Raw genomic sequence first — 24,582 nt, forward strand, 5'->3', positions numbered from 1 at the left:
GGAGGGAGGGGGGTGGTAAGGTACACAGTTCTGAGACGCTATATACATATATAAAAATAGAAAAGATAAATATGGTTTGTATACAGTGTGATATGCAGTGTGAAATAATGATATTGCACAGTAATGAAATTGCACAGAATTATCAGTGTTATCAAAAGTATTAAATATTAAATATTGCATGTTTGAGGTCAAAGTGGTTATGGCTTTTGGGAAGAAACTGTTCTTCAATCTGTTAGTCCTTGTTCTGATGTACCTGTAGCGCCTCCCTGAGGGCAACAGGTCAAACACATCATAGCCAGGGTGGGAGCTGTCCTTGGTGATGTTTTCTGCTCTACTGAGGCAGCGGGAGGTGTAGCTGTCCGTCAGGGAGGGGAGAGGTGCTGCCTTTACTACTCTCTGAAGCCTCTCCCTGTCTGCCACGGTGCAGCTGCCGTACCATACTGTGATGCAGTACGTCAGCAGGCTATCAATGGATGAGCGGTAGAAGGTCAGCAGCAGGTTGGAGTCCAGTTTGTGCTTCCTGAGAACCCCCAGGAAGTGTAGCCGCTGTTGAGCCTTCTTGATGACCGCTGTAAGTTTGTCTGTTCAGGAGATGTCAGCGGAGATAACACACTCGCCGTTGATGTACGGTGATGTGTGGTGCTGTTCTTCCTGAAGTCGACAATGATCTCCTTTGTTTTCTTGGTGTTCAGAGCCAGGTTGTTCTCTGAACACCAGGCTGCCAAGTTCAGGACCTCCTCTCGGTAGGCTGCCTCGTCTCCCTTTTTTTTTTTTTTGTAAGATTATTTTTGGGGCTTTTCCCTTTATTATAGAGTGACAGTGGACAGTGGATTCGAACCCGCGCCGCCGCAGGACTCGGGCCAACATGGGGCGAATGCTCTTACTGGGTGAGCTAGAGGCCGCCTCGTCCTCGTCTCCCTTTGAGAGGAGTCCGACCACTGTGGTGTCGTCAGCAAACTTGACAATGAGGTTGTTGTTGTGGACCGGACTGCAGTCGTGGGTATAGAGACAGTACAGGAGGGGGCTCAGCACACAGCTCTGTGGGGAGCCGGTGCTCAGCGTGTGAGTGGAGGAGAGATGGGGGCCCAGTCTCACCGTCTGGGGCCAATTGATGAGAAAGTCCTTTATCTAGGCACATGTGAGATGGCGGGGGCTGAGAGTGACCAGTTTGGTGATGAGAATGTCCGGGATGATTGTATTGAAAGCATTATATTATTATTGGCATCTGTGGATCTGTTCGCATGATACGTGAACTGATAGGGGTAGAGGTCTGGGGGGAGATAGTCCTTGATATGTTGAAGAACCAGTCTCTCGAAGCACTTCATGATTACCGGGGTGAGGGCCACAGGACGGTAATCATTTAGGCTGGTGATGGGAGACTTCTTCAGCACTGGGATGATTGTGGCTGATTTTAGGAAGGGCGGGATGACTGCCTGGGCCAGGCAGAGGTTGAAGATTCTGGCGAAGGTGTGGGGGCGAGCTGGTGAGCGCACACCCTGAGCACCTTGCCATGTACTCCGTCTGGGACCGGCAGCCTTCCTGGGGTTCACTGCCAGGAGCACCCGTCCGACATCGTGCTCCCTCACAGTGAGTGGGGTGGTGCAGGAACCAGGTGGGGATGGGGGCAGGACTGGGGCAGATGAGTGGTGCTGTTGTGATGTCTCAAAGCGAGCAAAGAAGCAATTTAGCTCCTCTGCCAGCGGCGCACTCAGGTCACCTGTTGTCGCATCACAGTAGTTGAGTAGTAGAGAGTGCAGAATTCATAGGAGCGCATGTAAAGCAATCTTACAGCAATTTTCTTAACTTTTAGTAATTGATTTAAGGGGAAAATAACAGGAAAATGTAAGTTCTGAGATCTTTTTTATTTTAATTACATAATAATAAGAAACCATTGATATCACTGATATTAGGACAATAACAACATTCAGGCAGTTATCAGCCAGTGATGTCACAAAAAGAGCTCTTGGCCAGCCATGTGCATAACTTTAAATATTTTATCCTATTTTTTATGCTTTACAAATTTAGAATAAATTGTATTCCCACTGCATCTTACCCTAATATATGGAAATAACAAAACTGACATAAATGTATTGTTGAACCTTTAATTCTACATGCAGTAACCCTGGTCCCTGTGTAAACTAGAATAAATAATTGCAGCCCATTTGTGTCTTTCTTTATATACAAATTATTACAAAATTACTTGTGGTCACCATTATGCCAAAATCTGTATTTTTTTTTTTTTGATGGTACTTTCTTACATAAAATATTCCAAATATACAGCAGGACCAGTAAGACCAAAGAGATACACAGTTACGCTATTAGATGAGGCAATCTGGTGTGAGTATATACAAAAGCAGTCTGCAAAAAAACCATTCAAGAAGTTAAACAATTGAGACACATTAAGGAGGTAAAAGAAAAATACAATAAAAAAAAAAAAAAAAGATTGGTTGTTTATGCAGCCATGACAACAGGTCAGAGATCTCAGAATGAGGGTGTGCATTTTAATTAGTGTATACACCTGTGTGTATATAGAAACGTATGTTTTCTGGTGTGTGTGTGTGTGTGTGTGTGTGTACACAAAGTGCTACAGTCAAAGCCAGCTGTCAGTGACCATTTATAATAGTCTGTGATGTGGATGCAGTGTTGGGGGGCAGGGCTGACGATGAGCTGGGAGCGCTGGTGAAGAAGTTGTCGTCTCTCAGTTTGAGATGCTCGGGGAGCTCCAGCGTGACCTTGGCCTCCTCAATGTCGCTGTTTATGGCTGCAATGAGCGCTTCTGTTAAAAACAGAAATGAAAGAGAAATGAAGACATGCAGAAAAGAAGTCAGGTGCAAAGAGAATAATAATTGAGTGTATAAGAAGGGGGAAATCTTAGACCTTTGAGTGCAGGCATACAAAAATAGGAGCGTGTGTGTGTGTGTGTGTGTGTGAGAGCGGTGTCTTACCAAGTGAGTTGTAGCTTCTCTCTGGACGGATGTAGCCCACCAAGACAACACTGAGAATCTCCCCATAAAAGTCTTCTTTAAATGTGTGAATCACATGGGTCTCCTAGAATAAAAAAAAAAGTATTCCTTACAAGAGTACTGCAACTGTCAAATGTGATGAACTGCATTTATCTTGTGTTATCAAACCAGAATGTATTAGAATGGCTGAAATGAAATTAATAAAATTTAGAAGACATATTTTAAGGACTTAAATATTCACTTTTAAAACAAATCTTGTGACATAATTCACAGCTTTATTCATTTCATTTTACTGAACAGTTTAAGGTGTTGCTTAAAGAAATGTGTCCATAAATGTGTTATATTGCAAACTTTAGCCACTATTTTCTTCTCTCAACACAAGGGGAATTAATTTTATTTTTTAATTCAAAAATGTTTTGTCCCACTGTGGGAAATTTGATTCCCACAGTGTGACCATGGCTGCCTTTAAACCCTGGATTGTGAAAGACGATTTAACATCTTATAGATTGGCAAAGTGCACGCTTTCTAAAACAGTTTGCAGTGAATGCTGCTTTTCTTGTACTGACCATGGACTTCTTGGTATTTTTGTAGTAAGGGTTCCAGCCAATGCTCATCACCATCTTGTAGACATCACCATTACCGACACAGGCCCAGCCATAGTAGATTCCTGTGCCAATATCTGCTGGAAGATTGTCCACCACTGAATCAGGGAAGTTGGCTGGAGATAGGAGAGAGAAAGGGAGGAAGAGTCAGGGGAAGGAAAGAAAAAGGTCAGGGAAACCACTCCTCCTGAAAGTTAGTGTCTTGCTCAATGTCACCTAAAATCAGATGAAGACATTTTTTTTTTAAACCAGAGAACTCTAGTTAGAGAAACATTTTTACTGGATGTTAAGATAACCAGGGCTAGAAATTAATAATATTATATATTATTAGATATGAATTTGTTACAGTGGGTAACACACTGGGTACTTTCGGCAAATGTTTCGAAGCTCTGCATGGTTGGTATATATATATATATATATATATATATTCAATGACACTCTGTGTTCCCCGTTTTTATTTTTCGAAACTTACCATATGGTTTAACATTTTCATGATAAAACAAACACACCGTCTTTAGATCATGTGCCTCATTTATGTTTGGTTCCTCAGTTTGGGAAACTCTGGATTAAGATATGACGCCACTACATATTTCTGGAAACATCTGTCAAGTTCCGTTACTCAACTCACTGTCTATGCATTTACCGCAGTCAGAAAAACAATGCGCGGTCGTTGCGTCAAAAAGGTGTCGTCATCAATGCTGTTCAGTGCAAGTCGGTAACTGCAACAACTAGCTATGAATGGACAGTAATCAGGTTGTCTGCCGAATCATCCGAGAAAGGCTGGCGGACATTTAGGTCAAAACCACAGACTGCCAATGTTAATTTTCTAACGTTAACGTTACTCTGGTTCTCTCTCTGGTGAAATTACTCTGGACCAATTCAGACTGACCTAACGTAAGCTACGGTATATTATTAGCTAACGTTACTCGTTACTAACGGTACTCAAAAACTCATACCGATTATAATGGCAGATAATGAACTCACCTGTGGGGATTCCCAGTTCTTTGCTTCCTCTCCCGAAGCCTCGAATGACCTCTCCCCGGCAGAAATACGGTAGGCTCTTCATGACTAGCTTCCCGACAATCACTTAGAAAACAGAATGACCTCGAACACAAGGAAGTCGGACTGGCTAATCAGCTAGAAACTCTTTGACAGTTAGCTAGCAAAACTGAAATCTTACCCTTGTAGAGTTCAAAGTCCGTCCTTGCATTTAGCTAATGTTATATAGCTTCAGCTGCCTGGTTAGCTTGCTCGAGTTGGATAAAGTTGATTGTCAAACACAGAGCAGCGATGGTAAAAGTTCACCAGGTATGCTAGCTAAGCTTACTACTGTTGTTAGCTTCAATAGAGGCACCCTGTCCTTAAAACGGTTTATCCTGTTTTGCTTGTCTGCTTTTGCTGGGTCCGTCCCGGTAGGTCCACTCACGGTGATAATAAAGCCCTGGTGCTCACAGGTGGTACTATATTACATGTGTTGTAACGTTACAGTACACACATCTGCCTTAGTAAAGCTTTTACTGATGTCATTGACCGCGTGACCAAAGCGGACCGGTAGTCACGTGTTGCGTTCAGTTGTTGTAGGAAATATAGCAATTACAAATGAGGCATTCACTGACACTGACCCATCTACGGAAATACGACGCAGATTTTCATCTGGATGTTTTGAAAAACGAAACCCCGAGGTGTAGCTCTCGGGCTATGGGAGCGCACGGCAAGTTCTTAATACGTCGCACTTAATACTGTTTAGCGTAAAGGAACCATTTAGCCTACTTATTTTGAAGAGTATATAGTACCAAGTGGCGAAACTCCGTTGCAGTTTTGACAACAACAGCTAGATGGCGCTGCTGTCGCGCTTTCGCTAGTGCCCTTTATGTATGTGTTTAGTGTTTTGCAAATCACTGTGTATTGTTTTGCAAAAAGTGTGAGGCTGACATTATTCTTATAGTGGTGCACATCTGGGCCAATGTTTTGCTCCTTGAGTGTAAGGTTTTGATAATTGTGTAATACATTTGATTTTAGTGTGTAAGCAGAGAGTGTGGCCAACTAGGGAATCAAATGTTCTGAGCTATCCCTTTATGATAGTTTATGCGATTGGTTCCGAGGTGGTCACGTGTTTCCTGCACTCCACGTTGGATACCCACATTCATCTGATTCCCATTGACATAGTGCAGGGGATAGTGGAAAAATGTAATAATTTTTTTTTTAAATGACATAAATCACTGAAAAAAACTCCCAACTGTTTCGCGTTTGGCTGCAATGAAAGACAGGGAAGCAGCAAAAGATTTCACAAGTCCCCTCGTGAACCAAAAAGGCGAAAAGTATGGGAGCTGTTCATTATTGTGTGAGGTAAATGTCAATTTCTCTCTTCGATATAATATCAACTTACATAGGACAAATATAGTAATACCAACGTTAATGTGTACCATGCTGTCAAAAAAGTTCTAACACTGCTTAAGAAATGAATGAAGTTTGAAGTTAGCCATGCCTTATGCTAGCGTTAGCTATTTCGCTAGCACTCCATGTTCCTAAATGCTTGTGATCTTGCCATAGTCATATGGCTTTTGGTCTCGACCGAGTCCAGGTGTATTTATTATCTTCATAATAATATTGGAGGGAAAGTGAAACACAGGTTGGAAGGGGATGTTGTTTGGCTTTTCACAAGTTTAGACAGCTATGCCGATATTTGCTAACGTTAGCGCAACAGCGTTACCCTAGTGGTTACCCTGTGGCGTTAGTGCTCCTTTTGTACCATCATTTTATTGAATGAAAAACTTCACTCCTACGAGGTGGGTGGGTTTTTGTTACGTTACACACAAAGCTAACTGGTTATAGTTAGCCTGTACGTATGCTAGCGGACATTAGAAAGGTAAACACTGCTCAGAGACTTGGCGATGTGGTCACTCACAACAATGGGCATTTTTTAGAGGCCCATTTACGATATAGAAGGTAAATATACACTGAAATATTACCGTAAGGGCCTTTTACATATTGACAAACGTTGATAATAACATGTATATGCCCATTTATGGTGAAAATAAGCGATTTATTTCAAGATAGCATATTCGACCCATAGGGTTACACTGTAGAGTCATCTGACGTTGGTCTCCCATATGGCGCCCATGATTTGAGTTGGCCACACTCTCTAAAGGGTGTCACTACCCAATGTGAGTCGAGTGCCATGTGAGTCGCGCATGCATCACTTTGCGACAAGTAGCCTACAAGATGCTAACGGCGTTTTAAGCTAATGTTAGCAATCAAACAATCATAGTTAGCTAAAACGTTTTTAAAATGACTGCTAGATACAAGTTAGCAATCAAACACAACAAAGGCTGTCACTTGAATGGCGTTTTGAGCTAACGTTAGCAATCAAACAATCTTGATAGCTTAAACGTTTTTTAAATGATTTCCATCTTCTGTTATTGTATGTAAAGAGAAAAGTTTATTATTTTACAGATTTCACAAATTTCAGTATGGCACGTTATGCCGTAAACCGTTTAAATCTGAGCATGCGCGACTCACATCGGGTAGTGACATGGGCCCTCAATTATCAACCTAACGTAGAAACTAGCGCAGATATGAGCGCTGAAATCCTCTTACGACAGGCTTCACGTGTGATTCATGAAACGATCGTATCACACCAATCAGAGCGTAAGAATGGTCGCACATTGATAAATGCAGCTGCTGGATCGTAATTTAAATATCACGCCCCAATATATTCTCGGTTTTGAGGCCTCGCCCCTACAATTTACAACATGGTGAGACGTAATCCGGCTGAGAAGCGGTGGAGATTGAAACCCTGATATCTCAGGTTCATTTGCACTAATGTGTGTACTATTTGGCAGCCTGAAAACTGTTATTAAAGGCTGTAGAAAGAATTCGGAATGGAAAGAGATCATTGACGCGGTCAACAGTGTTGCCGTAGTAAATCGGACTCCAGCTGAAGTTTATTTAATTTATACACCCTTGACATATGTATGCTATAGTCCTAATAGTAATATACAGGCTTATATTGCAATCTCTTAGGCCTACATGGTGTAGCTATATTTAAATAAACACACAGTAGCAGAGATTATGCAGTGTCCGCATGTCCTCCATCCCCCGTGCTGGACCACCACCCCAACCCTGTCTCCTGACAGCAGGAGGCTGGAAAAACAAGCCAAAATAACTCGGTCAATGGCAGAAATACGTCGTTCACTTGTGGCCATTGATGACACTGTAAAAGAGAAACGAAAACCTGAAGTATAAATAAAAATGTTGTGCATCGTCATGTTTCCTGTATTGAGTATCATTGCCGACCATAACACTATACCTTTTTAAAAGTGAGGAATAATATCCTGTCTCATTCCTATAGCCCCCAGTTGGGGTTGTGCTGGACACTGGTCTCTGGGCATCGGGTCATCTGGCTCCATCACTACATTTATCGCACCCGGTTTTCCTGTGCGATGTTGTGCAGAACCCCACAGGCTAAAAAAATGTTGCAGACTTTTTCTGGCATGTATAGTAGGGTCCCCTTCCCCCCCCTCCAACGGAACATGGATGGAAGGAGCACTTTGGCACACTCCTGCCATCAAAATGTCTAAAGCCCTTACCACAAAGTCTGCTTAAAGTATGTAAGTGTGCAGGCAAGTGTGACAATCCTGGCTGTTATGCTGCTGGAGTTTCATGCACCATATTCTGCCATGGAAAAATTTTAAAATCATCCTGAAAAAAACCTATCCCACTAACATGCATGCACACATACAGTATACTTTGAGAGAAATCAGACTATATGGTGCACTTTTAGTTAATTTGGTATGATGTAATTTGTATCACTTTTATTGCTACGTTTTATTTGCACCCAATAGTTTTATTTGATATCATTGTACTAACATCCAATTAAAATACAAGTTCAAAGGGGATGTTTATGATTGTTATGTTTCTTCTCTTCATGTCTTTTTTTTGTCAAAACTAATCATTGTGACAATAAAAAGTGAGTAAATCTTAATCTAGTTATTGAAAAATTATATTGACATTTCAATGACAAGATTATCCTTAATGTTAAAAACAATATTAGCAATGAATGTTAAATGTCAGCTTCAGTAGAATTAGACTTATTGCATCTGGTTTTTATTCCTAATAATGGCCAAGTTATGGCAAAGGAATTCAGAATAGAAAATTACCTTGACCATGACCTTTTAAGGTAAAAAACAACCAATATGGTCATAACAATATCAGAAATGAATTCCACATACCATAATTAGTCAAAATAGAGGTATTACATGTGTAGAAACAAAATAAATAGATTTTCATCATAGCCGATGGCGGCCATATTTGATTTGACCATTGCACAATTCGTGGCATTATGGCGGACGAGCACCTCGATGATTTTTCATGTCTAGGGACCCACTAACTCAGTTCAAGTGAGAAATTCCCCCACCAAATTGCGAACGGGTCTACAGGCCAGGTACTGGATTATCTGGGAAGGAAGCTATTAAATAGCGGCATGGAGGTGTACAAGTGAGTGCAGGGAAGTTGTGTGTGACAAGGAAAAGTGCAAAAACACTCTTGTATACATGGTGAAATTATTCAATAGAGTCAGAGTCCATCATATATTACGGACCCAAAATCAAGAACTCTCACAGCCCAAACAGAAGCGCAACAGAATGTTTTTAAAGCTAAGTCATCTGTAAATCTGTACCTTAACTCTCTTTCTGTAGCAAATGTAACATGTGTTGTACAAAGTTCTTATCAGTCGAGATGAATTAAATTATAGTAAAACTAAAGACTAAAACATATAGAACAGCTAATATACTTACCAGTCATTCTATTTGTAGTAAATGTGTGCACTTTACTTGCACAATGTTTGATTTGTTTTGTGTAATGCAGGCAGAAATGATGTGGTGATCTACTTAACATCACTAATTTTAATTTTGTAGTGATCTTCTATTACTATTAAATATTCTCTCTTGACTAATGTGTGTTCTCCCTTTCATCTACTCACTGTTCATTGTGCTTTGGCTTTTTCAAGGAATTTGTCAATCATTTCATGAGGAACATGGGCTGTTGTTACTGGTGTTGTAAAATTGTGCTGCGGCTCCTTTCTCGATGTGACCGGAGCAGAGTTTATTGAATAGTCTAAGTAAGTTTATTAATTATTAATTAACCCCCTAGACCAAAAGCCAAGCCCTTGTTCATTTGCTAATCACATGAGGAAAACGGGAGTTATCCCTAAAAGTTATTGGGGTAAATAAATAGCCTATTTGACAGCTTCATGCTCTATGACGAAATTGTTTAATTATAAACGGATCCATAAGCATTATTTAGTTGTGCATTATTCAACACGCTGTTTTAGTTTAGGCTATAGAGATATTAAAAACCAGAAACTACTAGTTCCCTTAACCGCTTTTGAATTGTTACCGGTATCGTTCAATTCTATGACGGTTGCTGCAATGGAACGTTCAATTGAGTGTCGCCTCTTGTTACTTCTATACTCCTTGGGTAGGATCCCAGCCTAGTTTTGAGCGGCTGAGCAGGGGAAGAATCCATTCCATAGAAATCCCAGTAAGTTACACCAGTTAGCTTCAGCAGCAGTATTATTTGAAAGGAGGACCTCTACTACGACACTTTTACAGTGTTAATTCTGTTTGTAGTCCAGCTTTACTTAGTCTTTATATTTCTTTCATAGAGTCCCTGATTTCTTTTTTTAATGCCCATACAACATTATGTGTCTAAAACGATTAAGGCCTACTTGAATCATAAAGACCTTGATACATGCACTGCTGAGATGTTCTATCTAGTGGTTCTAAAATCTAAGCTAAAAATGTCTGATGGAGGGTTTGTCCTCACAGTACAGGTGATTTTTTTGTTAGGCTATTGGTTAATTCTGTCATTTACTGACTATTAATTGTGTATACTGTATATGTTTAACAATGTAGATAAGTTCCTCTCGTTATGGATCCAGGCAGATTAGTCACTCCACGTTATTGCCCCCGGAAACAAGATAAGACAATTCTTTAGCCAAACAAAGTTTTTCCAAGTACAAAATGTAATGGTGAATGTAGAGCAAAGTTCATGTGTAGGCCTACTTGTAGATAATGCTGACATAACTAGAATTGCTCCTAGTTTAATGAACAGGGAATCAAAAATGATATCATAATGAAAACATGAGCACAAAAAAAGAAAAGAAGTGGAGAAAAAAAAATTGAGATTTGGTGAAAAAGTTCAAAAACTGTACTTTTATGTTTAGTCAAGTAGCCTAGATTTTCACATAAGTACCTTTTCGAAAATACTGTTGAGAAGGAACTCATCTTCAATTAAGTAAAACATTTGACATATTTTACAACAAATGAATATCTTGCAAGTCACAAACAAAATAGAAGTAGACACACTACAATGTGCAAAGTAGGCACTCTCTGTACTACAATACTGCTATATGTTAAAGGAGACATACTGTATCAGGCTCATTTTCAGGTTCATACTTGTATTTTGGGTTTCTACTAGAACATGTTTACATGCTTTAATGTTTAAAAAACACATAATTGTTTTCATACTGTCTGTGTGTCTGTCTCTTTAAGCCCCCTCCCTAAAAGCCAAGTCTGCTCGGATTAGCTTGCGAGATAAATATGGTGCACCTTTGCAAAGGTAATTCTCAGCTAAGAAAAATCATCTTTACTTTATTTAGTGATTTCCAGTTTCCCCCCATTAAAATCACTGGAGACATGCCACACACCAGCCTGCTTCAAATCCTCCACTATCATCCCCATTCAAGGGTGTAACTTAGGGTTCAACATTGGGGGGGTTGAGATATCCACTTTTGAGCAAAATTGAAACTTTAAAGTGATGGTTCGGAGTAATTCACCCTAGGGTCCTTTGCACCATGACCTCGAGCCAAACACCCCCCCAGAAGCTTTTTTCACCTGGGTCTAACATTGGAAGAGTTAGCGTACAGTAGCGTTATCAGCTGAATAGCTTAGCGCATGGGCTAATGGACCCACGTTCGTATCTCGTAAGTTACCCCACTAATAATGCCCGAAATGATACCAAACTTCTACAAGTAGTACAAATAGGTTATGCGCTCATAAAACGATGGATTGGAAAGTTTGTAAGTACACCAGAAGTTTATGTAAATAACACTTGCCTGCTGGCTTCTGCTCTCTGCTGTTGTTGTTGCTGCTGTAAGACGAGTGCTTAGGGACGTCTACAAATTACAACACCGAAAAGAGATGTAACAAAAATATTTTTTAATTTAACTTTTTTTTTTAAGTAAGTGCTGTAGTATAACTAGCAGGAGACAAGTAATAATTGAGGTAAGTTTGGAGACATTACCTTATTTAATCATTAAATTAATAAATATTTTTGTTGTATCTCTTTTCGGTGTAGTAATTTGTAGACGGCCCTAAGCACTCGTCTAACTGCAGGTAGCAGCAGCAGCAACAGAGAGCTGAAGAGAGCAGGCAAGTGTTCATACTTTTCTGGTGTACTTTCAAACTCAATCCATCTTCTTTTATTTATGAGTGCATAACCATTTGTATATTTACTTGTATGACGTTTGTATCATTTTGGAATAGTGGTGTAATTTATAAGGTAACAAACGTGGTCCATTAGCCCCCGGCTAAGCTATTCAGCTGACTATACTATCTACTCCCAATGTTCGGCCCAGGTGAAAAAAGCTTTTGAGGGGGTGTTTGGCTCGAGGTCATGGTGCAAAGGACCCTAGGGTGAATTACTCCGAACCATCACTTTAAGCATCAAACACTTAATTTTCTGCGTTCTGGTGGATTTTTCTGCACCAATTTGTGGTGCAAATGTCTTTATTTATGTTGCTGAAATTACATTAGGTTTTTTGGGGGGTTTGATTATTGGGGGTTTGTCCCCTGGTGTCCAATGCTTACTAAATAATTGATGGGAATACCCAGGTAGGCTACTTCTTTTGGAATTTCCATAACGGCTATAATTAACTTTCTATTTAGATTACCTTTAATGATTATTACTATCATATTAATTCACTATTTCAACTGTCTCAGGAGACCGAAGCACCGAAACTAGTTTCATCAAAGTGACAGACGATCTTTTACTCACAGCTGATGCTGGTGATTGTTTGATTTAATTCTTCTTAATTTGAGCTCTGCATTTGACACAGGTGATCATGCTATTCTTTTGTACCGCCTTGAACAAATTGAAAAGTGGGTTAATATCAGGGAGTGTCCTGAGCTAGCCAACTTAGCAGGGGATATACATCATGTGCATATACAGTAGAACAAGTGCACGTGTTGAAAACACTCACACACACATAGAGAGAGAGAGAGAGAGAGAGAGAGAAGACTAAAGTCGGATCTGCTACTTGTAAAATTACAGGTAGGAAGTTTTTAAATATTCTGTGGTTTAGGGGAACAAAAGCTGTAAATTACTTTTTTCACATGTGCCTAAATGATGTTGCTTTTGTTAATGTAGAGGCTTCAAGCATTCAAGCATTCAATACTAAATTATCTTTTACTATTACTAACTTCAAATGACAGTGCATACAACATGTAGTATGCATGTTGTATGCCAGCACTGTAATTTAAACTTTTATATTTAGGGAAAAAGGGTTATGGTTGTGAAATAGTCATAGAAGTGTGGTGAATAGAAGTCTTTTTAGATCCTTAATCAGAGCAAGCAATTTTGCAAATGTATACATAACTTCACATTTTAAAATGGACATGTTCTCATACAAGAATTTAAATATTGCTTGTCTTTGATTCACTCCACACAAAGTAATTGAAAACAATTTTGTTTGTTAAGGTAGCCCCATGTAAGCTTATATCTTAGAGAAAAGAAATGGGAAAAAAAGAAAGAAAATCATGATTTTAAATTAAAGGAATAACGTGTGTAACAAAAAGGAACAAAAATATGACTATAACAGTAGTGTCACTTTACTAAAATTTGAGTAAAAGTTCAACAACTTGTTTCGACTGAACATCAAGGTAGAGTTTTAGAATGGAAAACAGATTGGCTGATATGGCATAGTTCTTTTAAGGGGAAATCACACGATAAAGTAAAGATGACTTTTCTTAGGCTATGTTTAGACGGAAACGATCTGAAGAGAAAACGCAAAAGTGGCGTTGCGTTCTCACTTTTTATTCCGTGTTTAGACGAGAGTTTTGGGGGGGCAATCTGCGTGCATATGGTGACGCAAAAGTGTGTGAAATTCGATGTAGTATGCATGCCAGGCGGCTAGGTGGCACTGCCACACAACACTACCAAGTCAGTGCGCCTGCGTAGAACCTTCCTTCTACTTCTCTCCTTAGTAGCGCCAAAGCCGGTCTACGGAAAGCCATTCCACTCCCTATCCAGCCCCATTGTACCGGATTTTGGTTGCAGTTCCACCAGAGTTCCACTGGGGGTGATCGCGGTCCAGTGCAAAATGAATGGGACTCTATGGAGCTAGACGGCTAAATTTGTCTCTTTCGCCTGATTGTCGTTGAGAAACCTCAGATTTGATTGTAGTTTTTGCAAGTTCAACATGGGTTATAGGTCGAAAGTTGAATGAACGACTACTTATGTCCTTTTGATTTCTTACAGGGTGAGTCGTTGTTGCCCATTACACGCTAGCATTCTGCTAATGAATGCTGATTGGTCAGTGAAGGAGTGATTACGATCGGAGATCCCGCTTGACGGCATCCGAAGCAGAGCCTGAATATCAGAGTGAATATTTCGGCGTGGTCTTTAAAACATTAGCAAACCTCTTTCTAGCACATGTATTAACAGGGAGAGCCTTACCTGTTAGCTGTGTTGTCGATGCCTCGAGAGAACAAAGGAAGCGACTCAGAGCTTGCCGTAAAGCAGTATCTCTGGCCGTAGATGTGTATGACGTCATTAAAAGGCTTTTTAGAACAAAAAAGTGACTTTAAAAAAATCTAACACACAGCAGTGTGTATTTTTTTAGCCTCCCCTTTCGAATACAACATTCAAATTACTGGCCAAAAATGTATATCCTGAGAAAAGTGGGTTTTGAGGGCTATAGCTCCATAGAGCCCCATTCATTCTGCACTGGCCTGTGAGCGCCCACTATATGGAACTCTGGTGGAACTGCAACCAGTTCAGAACCCGGAAGTATCGAGGGAGTGGACATGGGAGTGGAACTTCTTGATATATTAGAAGTTCTTTGGTAGTGCGAAACCAAAACATGTCGTTATTATCTCTGCCCGGGGGAAAGCTGTACTCAGATTTTATTTAAAAAAAGGAAAGAAAGAAGAAAAAAAAAAACCTCTCGCTCTCTCTCTCTCTCTCACTCTCTCTCTTCATCCGCACGTTGCCGCCTACTCTGGCTCAAATGAATAGCCTAGCTATACATATCATCATCGAACTATAACAACCTTATCCACATTGTCGAAATCATTTAAATATTGAGCCATTACATTGAAATTATTTTAGATAAACAGAAGCCTATAATTTCTGTAGCCTACTCTGTAACAACAGACTACCTGGACGCCTTTTTCTCGTCTCTCTCCACACCTCTGTGCCATGCACTTTCCGCTTTAGACGGTAACGCGACGGTGGAGCGTTTTTAAGATTTCCACTCTGGAGGGTGGTTTCACTTTTTTGCGTTTTTAAGCCCCAAAAACGCCGTCGCCGTATAAACGAAAGGCAAATCCAATAAAATATTTTTTCGTTTTCACCCGCGAGCGTCATCGTGTAAACAGGGCCTTAGCTGACCTGGATCCTCAGTTGCCCAAAATCTGATGTGTGTTGAAAGCCGGAAACATTTACTCGGAATTGAATGAATATAAGCTGTACCTACAACTACAACAATAGACTTACAGTAAAATACTCCAAAATGTTACCCTGGTTTTATATGTCTAAAGGCAGCTACACACCAGGCCGATAATCGGCCGTTGGACAGTCTGGCGAGGTTGGTGACTCGAGTCTGTTCGGTGTGCCGTCGTCCGTCTGAGGGGCTGTCGGCCTTCATTTTGGCTGACCTGACATGTTCAGTCGGAGACAGGGCAGTCGGGACTCACCCGGAAATGGCGAGCGGAATGAGCATGACTAGAGTCTCTCAAAATCTGACGAAAATCTTTTAAACTGACCTTTGTTGATCTGAAATGAAGACAGATTCAGCAACTGCATGGCCTATTTCTCACTTAAAATGTTTTCAGAAACATGTTTCGGTGAACTATTTTAGTACAATATGAGATCGTATTCTGATGCCATGACGCCATGACTGAATTTCCGGAGAAAACAAACCCACATGACGCGTTCGTCCAATCAGCTGCCGGTTTTAATTTTTTGGGCAACAATACAGATTAGCGCTGTCTGCTGTTATGGAGACGTATTACGTCTCGTCTCTTCCGTGTGTTCTGAGGCACTTCTTGGACCAACTCGAGGAGACCGGTCAGTCCGACTGGCTTTTCTGCCGATGGTTGGCCGTCTGGTTGGTGTGTAACTGCCTTTACGCCGCCTTCCCACTGGCACTTGAAATCAGCTCCGTAATACGCAATACGCCCCCAGCAGACGTCGTACTACACTGTTGAAAAGCGTCAGAAGTGAGTAGAACAAAAATGGTGGAGAGACTAGAACGACTGATAAGTGTCTGAATGTACGATTCTCTATGACCTCTCTGATGAGGGTTATAGAGATAGAAATAGAAAGGCTGCTGCGTGGAGAAAAGTTGCCCAGGACGTTGACATGTCAGGTCGGTTAAATGTGATATAGCGGCATAATGTCAATAGTTCAATGTCTGTTGCTAGCTAACCAATTATAGCATTAGCAAGTTTGTTTATCAGTACCATAGCAATGCTAACTTCCGCTGGAATTGTCGGAACCGTCCGTGATATTTCTTTTTTCCCACTATGGCCACGCCAAGACCCGCCCTTCAATAGCATTCACACACTACTATTGGCCAGGCGTCCATGCTTACATGTACAGGTCCTATCCACTGACCAATCCCGTAACCCTAACCTTAACAACTCGAGGTAAAATGCCTAACCCCAACCAATCGCGCTGCTTCGTAGGGCGGGTCTTGGCGTGGCCATAGTTTTTTATATATATATTTTTTTTATTGTTCATTCTTTCAGAATACAGATATACAAACAAACAAGGCACAATCACAAATCCACCTAAAATAACAGAGCTTTTGCCTCGTGTCGAGCATATGAACAAAACCTAGGAGCTTATACCTTACAAATCAACATAAAGAATGATAACAAAGAAAATAAATAAAAAATAAATAAATAGAAGGGGCTATCTCAAATTAAATTAAGAGTTTCAAATAAATAAATCAATTCAAGGGCTTTTTTTTATCCTTAACCCGTTTCAATGACTTGCACAAAAGATTGAACTCATTCTTCCAATGGATCAGGGAGGGTTTTGTCTTAAAATATCTACATTTATATATAAAATGTTTTCCTAGCAGCACCAAGTTGTTGAGAACAAAATCTACCTTCTTATCTTCAACAAAAACACCAAACTTTATATTCTTCACTGTCAGAGGTGGTATCTCAATTTACTGTAACCAGCTCTGCAGATCCCTCCAGAAAGATTGCACCGACTCAGACATAAAAAATACATGTTCTAAATTCTCAATTTCACAAAAATCACAGTTATTAGTATCAAAATTGAATCTCAGTCTTAAAAATTCGTTTGCTGTGTAGATTTCATTTAAAATTTTAAAGTTGACCTCTTTTACCTTTGGGAGAAGAGGAAATTAGATATAACTTTTTCTTATTTTCTTAACCTCTCCATCCCCAAATTCTTTCATCAAATTTTGTTTTTTTACTGGATTGGAATAATATTCCTTCAATAGAATATTTCTAATAACTTTGTTGGTACATTTATAATCACAGAAATCAATTCCTTGGATGCAGAGCTGCCTCAGACCAGGAGAAACTTTGGAGTACCTAACGTCTTCTCTCACCATTGATTTCAGAGACATTGGTATAGCTTTCAGCCATCTATCATAACGCTTGACATTGCGCTGAAGTTGATATTTCTCACAAAACTCCTTGTGCTGTAGCAAGAGTCCATTACTGTCCATAAAATGAGCAATTGCCCAGATTCCCTTGGCTTTCCATTCCTCCATGTATACAGATTTTCTACTTATCAATATGTATCTATTATTCCAAACTGGAGTATTATGAGGTGTGAAATTATGTTTGTAGATTAACTTCCAATAGAGAAGGACCTGCTGATGGAAAGCAGAAAGTTTGACTGGTAATGAATTGCATTCAAAATCACATCACAGAAGAAAGTCTATTCCACCCATTTTTGAAAATATTAATTTGGGGACAGTAAACCAAAAGGACTGCCTGTTGTTAAAAAAAGATTTTAACCATTTCAATTTCAAGACACCATTCATTATATTAAAATCAATCGCATTCGCACCTCCATCTTCATATTTTTTAACCATGTCAATTTTCCTTATGTACTGACATTTGTTTCTCCATATGAAATTAAAATTGATCTTGTTTATGGCTTTGATCATGTTTGTAGAGATGGGTAAGGAGACAGCCGGATAGATAAGTCTGAATAAGCTGTCCATTTTGGATAACAAGACTCTCTCAAAAATTGTGATATCACTCTGCAGCCACCTATTTAAGATTAATTTACACTTTTCTATATTGTTCCATACATTCACTTTATCTGACGTTGTCTTATCCCTGGAAATAACAATCCACAAGTATTTAACTTCTGACATAACCTTTATGTTATATAGAGGTTGCAAGGGATAATCATGTAATGTTAAAGGTCCCATGGCATGAAAATGTCACTTTATGAGGTTTTTTAACATTAATACGAGGTTCCCCCAGGCTGCCTATGGTCCCCCAGTGGCTTGAAATGGCAATAGGTGTAAACCGAGCCCTGGGTATCCTGCTCTGCCTTTGAGAAAATGAAAGCTCAGATGGGCCGATCTGGAATGTCCTCCTTATGAGATCATAAGGAGCAAGGTTACCTCCCCTTTCTCTGCTTTGCCCGCCCAGAGAATTTGGACCACCCATGAGAGAGAGACATCATGGCTTTCAAATGGGCAAAATGGCAGTTGGTCAAGGCCGCCCCCCCCCCCCCCCTCCTCAATAGCTACAGACACAGAAATGGTACATACTAAGGAAAGCTCATTGTGGGACTAGCTCTAGTGGCTGTAATTTAAAACCAAGGCTGAATTTCGGGAAAGAGACTTCAGATACAGTATTAGGGGACCACTAAGGCCTATATAAAAGCATCCAAAGAGCACCATGTCATGGGACCTTTAAAATTTCACATTTATCTAAATTCAATTGTAAGCCTGAAGCTCTTGAAAAGTGGTCGATAATTTGTAAGGCTAAAGGAATTTGATTTTAATTTTTCAGAAACAAAGTTGTGTCGTCAGCCAATTGACTTATGGTAATTTGTCTGTCACTTACAACTAACCCTTCAATGCAACTATTCTGAATCAAAATGGACAACATTTCTACTACCATAATGAATAAAAGTGGAGAGCTGCTGCAACCCTGACGAATTCCCTTCTTAATCTCAAATCGAGGACAGGTGCCATGCCCTAGAGCCGAGCTATTGATTCCATTATATAGCATCCCAATTTTATTCATAAATTTTTCCCCAAATCCAAAGTGATGTAAAGTTTTCAAAATAAAAGGATGTTCAACAGAATCAAACGCTTTGTAAAAATCTAAGAATAAAATAAACCCACTATCATGAATAATGTCGCTGTACTCAAGTAAATCTAAAACAAGTCTTATAGGCGTGGCCATAGTGGGATTCATAATTTTGCGAACCGTCCGTAGCCGTCGCAAGAGTTACATTTTTTGAACGCATCCGGATGACCAACTTACACGATTTGGCTCCCCTTTTCATGTAACACGCAGGCTCATTAGACTATACCACCCCCTATCTGAGTATGTCCACCCGTCCCCATAGACGAAGCATTTCAGACAGAGAATACATGTATTTAGACAGACAGTATGGAAAAAATGTTAATTCAATGTTGAAGCATCTAAGTATCAATCTGAAAATATGTATTTTATATCTCCTAGTAGTAGTGATGTAATGTGGTATAGAGGGTGCCTACTTTGCACCTTGTAGTTTCTACTTTTGTTTGTTTGTTTTTTTGTAAAATATGTCAAATGTTCCTTTCAAAAATCTACATATCTAAAAATCTACTTGACTTAACATAAAAGTACAGTTTTAGAACTTTTTTATTTCAACTTTAGTAGGCTGAAAGGTAATAGTTTGCCTTTTGTTTGTCTCCAAATCTCAATCTTTTCCCACTTCTTTTCTTTTTTGTGCTGATTTGATTACCTGTTCATTAAACTATGAACAGTTCTAGTTATGTCAGCATATGAACTTTGCTCTATGGTCACCTTTATATTTCATACTTAGAAAAACTGTGTTTGGCTAAAGAATGGATGTTTTCCTAATACTTCTCTTATTTCGTTTCCAGGGGAAATAATCTGATGAGAGAAACTTATCTACACATTGTTAAACATAAACACAATGTATAGCCATGGTGATGGTCAGTAAATTACAGAATTAAGCAATAACTAGAAAATCACCTGTACTGTGCTAGAGGACAAACCCTCCATCAGACATTTTTAGCTTAGATTTTCAAACTGCTATAATAAAACAGCTCAGCAGTGCATGTATCAAGGTCTTTGTAATGATTCAGGTAGGCCTTAATTATTTTAGACACATACTGTTTTATAGACATTAAAAAATACATCAGTTATTCTATGAAAGAAATATAAAAGACTAAGTGCAGCTAGACTACAAACAGAACTAACACTGTAAAAGTGTCGTAGTTGAGGTCCTCCTCACAAATAATGAAGCTACTAAAACGTGGCCGGCTCCTGCTGAAGCTCACTGTTGCACTGGGATTTCTAGGGATACTTTCCCTGCTCGGTCTACCAAAAATAGGCTGGGATCCTACCTACAGGTTCAGCTGGTTGGAGTATACAGATGCTGATGACCTCCCAGAGAAAGTGTGCAACTGTTCAGCAATCCTGCTGGGAGAGAGTGAGGCAGTGGAACAGGCCAAAATACTGACCATCACTAAAGACTTCCGCAAGAGTGTTCAGATTCCTGATGAGTACTATATCAATGCAACCCAAGACTGCAGGTGCGTTGCTTTTAAATTCCAGGTTTCAGTAATTGTATAACTGTAAGCTATTATTTCAATGTACTAAATTGAACAGAAATAAATATTAGTTCAATGTTGTGTATTTACAGGAAATTCAAGTTAAGTAGGAAATACTTAACATTCCCTTTAAGCCAGGAAGAAGAGGAATTCCCTCTGGCTTTCTCCATGGTTGTGCATCATAAGGTATGTAGCCTAAATTTTAGTCTATATTGACAACGTCTCATTTCCGGGATTGTTCAGGTGCCGCTGGATTCTGCCGGATGTCCTTCATTTCGGCCGAATATCTGTCATCTTCTGCTTTCTTTGTGTTGGCATTTTAAACTCTGGTCAATTTATGAGGACTATGGTTAACTGCACCTCAGATCTCTGCAGGGTAAATCCAGACAGCTAGCTAGACTATCTGTACAATATGATTTTTCTGTTGCACAACTAAAACAAACTTTGAATGAGCATGTTTCACCAAAACAAGTTCCTTCCCGAGGCTACTTTGCAGAGGCACTGATTGCTGCATCTGGCCCTTAGCATCGCCCGAGACATTATGATTGGTTTAAAGAAATGCCAATAAACCAGAGCACGTTTTTCTCCCCTCCCGGAATGCTGTGTGGACTAGACCCTCCTCCGCAGTGCTGCGGAGGAAGCTCTGGCAATGCAAATCTACTTAAATTTAATTTCAAATAAACTTTAAACAGTGTAGTCGGTCTAAACAATTCATTAAAGGGGCACTCCACTGATTTTATACATGGAGTTCAGTTTACTTGTCACAGGGTGAACTTCTCTGTCTGTGAACAGAACAGCTGTATAATGTCTTCTGTGCATCTGGAGCAAGTTTATAATAACCCTGATGATGTCATCAAGGTTATCTCAGCTTGATGTTGATGCATTTTAAAATAAATAGCCTGCATTTAAAACAAAATTTGTAGAGTTTGAAAAAGTGGGCATTTTGTGGCAGAGGTGTCTAATGACATAGTTGCTTTGTATTTTTTAGAGCTTGTCCCATACTAGAGACACAAACTTATTACAATATGTTAGTCTCTGCTGCTTCAGTTTTCACAATTTCTGAAAATTCTGTCTTTTGTGAGTACCCCCAACTTCATAGAAGAGCAATACTAAATTGTTGTTTGAGTGCCCCTTTAAATTGTCTCAAAAATAAAGCAAATACATGTAACAATTAGTATATGAAACATACCTACAAACAAAAATTGATTGATCTTTTTTCATATACTCTAGGTGCAGACATTTGAGCGACTGCTGCGAGCCATCTATGCACCTCAAAATATCTATTGTGTCCATGTGGACAATAAATCAGAGGCCTCTGTCTTCCCTGCCATCAGTGCCATTACCTCCTGTTTCCCAAATGTCTTCTTGGTCAGCAAGGCTGTAAATGTGGTCTATGCTGCCTGGCCACGAGTCCAGGCAGATCTTAACTGTATGGCTGATCTCTATAACGCCAAAACAAAATGGAAATACTTCATCAACCTTTGTGGCCAGGATTTCCCTTTGAAAACCAACTTGGAGATTGTGAGGGCGTTGCATTCATTGAAGGGCAGTAACAGCTTGGAGTCAGAAAAACTGCCTGGAGAAAAGCAGTGGAGGGTGTCAAATGTTTACCAGATTGTTGATGGGAAAATCCAGGTACTTTTTTGGTTGTTTTACATGGCTATATTGATAATTTGCACAGTAACTTTGTCATCGTAACTTTCTATTTAGGTTGACTTTAATGACCGTCACCATCATATTAATTCACTATTTCAACTGTCTCAGGAGAAAGGAAAGACAAAGAAGCCACCTCCCTTTAACCTGCCCATTATGTCAGGAAATGCTTACATTGTGGTCAACCGAGGCTATATCCGCAGCGTGTTGGAGGACAAGCGAGTACTGGCACTGATCGAGTGGGCCAAAGACACCTATAGTCCGGATGAGTTTATCTGGGCAACCATTCAACGCATCCCTGGCGTCCCTGGCTCAACGATGCCCAACCGCAAATACGACATGACCGACATCAATGCGATTGCACGGCTAGTGAAGTGGCAGTCGCATGAGGGGCCACTGGGTTCACTGGAGGCGGTCTACCCAGTATGTCAAGGCAACCATGTCAGGTCAATATGTGTGTATGGTGCTGGAGACCTGCAGTGGTTGCTTAAACAGCATCACCTCTTTGCCAATAAGTTTGACACAGAAACAGATCCCATTGCGGTCTACTGCTTGGAGAAGTATCTGAGACAAAAGACACTACTTGCTACTAATCCTGAGAGATATAGGAGAATTGATCACAATCTATTTAATTATCTTTTGCAACAGATCATTTAAATAAAACCATTTTCAAGCTATATTAAAACTTATTTATATTTGATATACGTTTTCTACAGTGATAAAAAACTAAATAATTGAAATTATACAGCAGATTGTCATATCACTGGTGATCCGTCTCCATACTGCAGCCCCTCGGCCTCGAGCCCCTTTCACTGTACACTTTGAAAGAGGTTTTTAAAAGTTTTGGTCCCACTGTTTTAAATGACTCTCTGTCTATTGGCTATGTTCCCATCCTGCCTCAAGCATGCAGTAGTGCACCCACTGTTTAAGAAACCTAGCCTTGACCCTCTGGATTACATTTTTTTAAGAGCCATTTCAAAATTACCATTTTTAAGACTTTAGAGATTGCTGTTTACTTAGAGTTAATTTCTTTTGCGAATAATTATGATATTCTGACAAATTGCTATCAGTTTTCTGTTCACGTCACAGCACCGATACGGCTCTCATCAAAGTGACACACAATCTTAATCTACTCACAGCTGATGCTGGTGATTGTTTGATTTTAATTCTTGACTCTGCATTTGACACAGTTTTCTCCGTCGACCGGATCTCCAGAAGGTCATTCATGCTTTTATTTTATGGGTTAGATTATATTAATGCACTGTATTTGTATTCAGGGTAAAGCCAAAAAACATCTCACGCCTTCAGCTGGTACAAAACGCAGCTGCTTACTAGAAGTAAGATTATATCAGACCTAGCCTCTCTTCACTGGTTACCAGTACGTTTTAGAATTGATTTTACTGACTAATTTTAAAGCACTTCATGGTTCAGCTCCCAGTTACATTGTTGATTTGCTGCTCCTCCAGGGTTTCTGTGGGGTCTTAAAAAGTCTAAAATTTGTAAATCCAAATTTGACGCCTTAAAAAGACTTAAATTCGCTGAAGTATTATGTTCTAGGTCTTAAATTATTTCAAACAGGTCTTAATTTTCCTACGTCTATGCAACACTACCTCCTATTCTCTTTTTTTAATTCCATGGTGTTGTAGTTCTTTCTTTCGCTAGTCCAAATATAATTTCGACTACAAATGAGACCAACATGCAACTTATATTACAGCCAATCAGCTTTCGTGTTATTGGTGCGAGTCTCTTACGGATTATACCACAGACATAAAACTGATTATTTTCTTCAGGTATGGGGAAGTGCAAGTTTAGCGTTACTTGAAAAAACTCAATTTAGGGCTCAGTTGATGTTGTGATAAAGGTCTTCAATTTTATTCATAAAGGTCTTAAAGAGTCTAAAATTTGACTTGTTGAACCAGAGCGCAGCCTCAGGTCCTCAGGCAGGGCTCTGCTGGCTGTTCTGAAGTCCCGTCTCAAAACTAAAGGTGACCAGCATTGGCAGTCAGGGCTCCTCAACTCTGGAACTCCCTGCCTGAAGATCTGACAGTTGGAGAATCAGTGACCTTTAACCTTTAAATCACTTCTAAAAAAATATATTTAAACAAGCTTTTTATTAATTGTGAGCACATAATTTTATTTCCAACATTCCACTTATTCTCCTAACATATCTCTCTTCATGTTGTTTTCTATTTGTTACATTACTTCTGGGTATTTTAGTTCCATTTTATTTTGTTATGATTGTCTGATTTTATGTCATTGCAGTCCTGAAATGTTTTTGTTC

At 39.7% G+C, this 24,582-nt stretch overlaps 2 protein-coding genes across 2 annotated transcripts; one reads left to right on the top strand and one right to left on the bottom strand.

The window, feature by feature from the left end:
- Positions 1-1,843: 1,843 nt before the first annotated feature.
- Positions 1,844-5,120, bottom strand: rfk (riboflavin kinase). Its single transcript, XM_039804551.1, has 4 exons — positions 4,550-5,120; positions 3,530-3,681; positions 2,946-3,048; positions 1,844-2,776 (listed from the first exon to the last, which is right to left on the bottom strand). The coding sequence occupies exons 1-4, from the start codon at positions 4,629-4,631 to the stop codon at positions 2,604-2,606; spliced, it is 510 nt and encodes a 169-aa protein (XP_039660485.1). The 5' UTR covers positions 4,632-5,120; the 3' UTR covers positions 1,844-2,603.
- Positions 5,121-9,047: 3,927 nt separating this feature from the next.
- LOC120560539 (beta-1,3-galactosyl-O-glycosyl-glycoprotein beta-1,6-N-acetylglucosaminyltransferase-like) lies at positions 9,048-24,390 on the top strand. The gene is made up of 6 exons (XM_039803158.1): positions 9,048-9,061; positions 16,037-16,068; positions 20,396-20,630; positions 20,741-20,834; positions 21,879-22,283; positions 22,413-24,390. The coding sequence occupies exons 1-6, from the start codon at positions 9,048-9,050 to the stop codon at positions 22,956-22,958; spliced, it is 1,326 nt and encodes a 441-aa protein (XP_039659092.1). The 3' UTR covers positions 22,959-24,390.
- The last annotated feature ends 192 nt before the right edge of the window (positions 24,391-24,582 follow it).

This window comes from Perca fluviatilis, chromosome 6 (assembly GCF_010015445.1).
Source record: "Perca fluviatilis chromosome 6, GENO_Pfluv_1.0, whole genome shotgun sequence".
NCBI classification, from domain to species: domain Eukaryota; kingdom Metazoa; phylum Chordata; class Actinopteri; order Perciformes; family Percidae; genus Perca; species Perca fluviatilis.

Bases quoted from the DNA above. Each gene is read 5' to 3' on its own strand.
- rfk (XM_039804551.1), bottom strand. From the start codon at position 4,631: ATGAAGAGCCTACCGTATTTCTGCCGGGGAGAGGTCATTCGAGGCTTC. The intron at 3,682-4,549 runs GTGAGTTCATTA...TCCTATCTCCAG, and splicing joins AGAACTGGGAATCCCCACAG to CCAACTTCCCTGATTCAGTG. The intron at 3,049-3,529 runs GTCAGTACAAGA...TTTTTATTCTAG, and splicing joins AAAATACCAAGAAGTCCATG to GAGACCCATGTGATTCACAC.
- LOC120560539 (XM_039803158.1), top strand. The intron at 16,069-20,395 runs GTGAGTAGAACA...TGGGATTTCTAG, and splicing joins ACTGTTGAAAAGCGTCAGAA to GGATACTTTCCCTGCTCGGT. The intron at 20,835-21,878 runs GTATGTAGCCTA...CATATACTCTAG, and splicing joins CCATGGTTGTGCATCATAAG to GTGCAGACATTTGAGCGACT.